At 29.8% G+C, this 1,877-nt stretch overlaps 1 protein-coding gene across 1 annotated transcript in view; it reads right to left on the bottom strand.

The window, feature by feature from the left end:
- Nucleotides 1-424: 424 nt before the first annotated feature.
- LOC105291791 (zinc transporter ZIP10-like) overlaps nt 425-1,877 on the bottom strand; it is a gene marked incomplete at its 3' end in the record, with an annotated part of 27,758 nt that continues 26,305 nt past the window's right edge. Inside the window, exon 4 of the mRNA XM_023528401.1 lies at nt 425-594. Within this exon, the coding sequence (XP_023384169.1) occupies nt 425-594 (170 nt within the window). The remainder of the gene's footprint in view (nt 595-1,877) is intronic.

Here is a 1,877-nt window from a genome sequence, read left to right on the forward strand (position 1 = left end):
GTTTCTTCTAAAGGCTTTCTTGATATACCATAGAGATAAAAAGGTCTATTACTATTGATTTTTTAAGACTTTATTTTCAGAATAGCCAATAGAGCAAATGAAAAAAAAAAAAAAAGCTTTATTGAGGTATAACTGAACTATATATTTTAAGATATTTAATTTGTACATAGTAGTGATTTGACATGTATACACTGTGATGGGTGAACATAAAACTGATAGTACCAGTTTTTCTTGCTATTTTAAAACCTAATCATTCAATTTATTTCAAAAACATTGCCATTAAAACTGTGCAAAAAAAATTCTTTCATCCTATAAGCAAACAAAACAGCATAAATTCTATATTGGTGTGCTACAGCTTGCTAATAATGAAAGACCATTTAGCTTAAATATTTTTAACTTTTTAAAATTTAAAAGGATTTCTTACATGGGGCAGGAGATGAAGAAGGGCGTCTCCACTCATTGTTCCAACAGCTAGAGCGACAAGGAATGTGAGAAGGAATTTGAAGCATCCTTGGTTAATGATGGGAACCAAGATTACGCCAAGCAAGGAAAGCAGGCTAATGACAGTGATAGAAATGATACCACAAATCCATGCTGTTGGAAAGAAATTAATAGTCAACATTAGTATGACAATATAAATCAAAAAGTGCCACAGAAGAATAAACATAAGATAAATGAGTTATGGAAAATAGATTATTTTACCTACACTATGCTTTTTAAGAAACTTTATTTTGGCACTGCTGTGTTTAAAAACAAAACCAAACCAGTAACCTGAATACTTAAAAGAAGAATTAAGAAACTCTAAGTTATATATAGTATCTTTAGTGGCCCACCTTAGAAACAGGGGCTTAAAATGACCTAAGACTGTGATTCACTCTTAATATCTAGACTGTAAATAAAATCATAACAATGTCTAAAGGCAGAGCCACCGCAATAAAACTGTTCAGAGAATTATAAAACTTTCTTGTGAACATTAGAGGAAGCCAAGTATCCAACACACTGTAACCTCTATACATCTTTCTAATACAAAATTTAAGAAAATATATCAATCCAAAATGGAAATATATTCATGAGACACAAAAAAGCCTTATTACTAGTAGCCTTATTGTATTTCATTTCTTAATTTTACAAAGAATAATTTTAGTTCCCTTGCTATCATCTCTCCTCCACATCCAGTTTCAAACTGTCTTTCCTCTAATTTGGCTTTCTGTACAATTTACTACTTTTTAAAAATCTCACTATATATTAATAACAGGATTAGAACACAAGAGAAATGTTTTCACAATATAATTTGTGAGAAACACAGGTGTGAAGGGGCGGAGGGATGCTGCGAACATTTCTTTATCTAGGTTATTCACAAGCAGATAAGGTATCAGAATAAATGACAGTGGTTCAGGAAGTTGGACATTTTAATTTAAAATGTGAATTACTTTCTATTAATGGCCCACAATGAAACAGAAATGTTAAGTTTAAAAGTTCTGCGTATTTTAATATTTAACGATAGAAAATTTTATTGAATAATAATTTTGTAAAGGTTTTAATTTAAAATATTTTCTAATCAAATCTACAGCACTATAAGTCTGCTAAAGATTTTATGTTAAATCTTATGATAGAGAACTATGGAAAATGCATTTCTTCATAAAGATAATATATAATTATCAAAGACAAAGAAAAGGATAAGTAAAGAAATGAAACTCTAATTGGCCCACTAAATGCTCAATAATGGCTCAATATATTTATGTTTATCCTTTGGACATTTTAATCACAGTACCCAGTAACAATACTAAGGCTAATTCTCATTAGCTAAATTAGCTCATGGAATTAAAATAGGTCATCTATTACTTACTAATGGGAGTTCTGTGGTTTATCCTATCTAA

The sequence above is a fragment of the Pteropus vampyrus genome, unplaced genomic scaffold (assembly GCF_000151845.1).
Source record: "Pteropus vampyrus isolate Shadow unplaced genomic scaffold, Pvam_2.0 Scaffold2, whole genome shotgun sequence".
NCBI classification, from domain to species: Eukaryota; Metazoa; Chordata; class Mammalia; order Chiroptera; family Pteropodidae; genus Pteropus; species Pteropus vampyrus.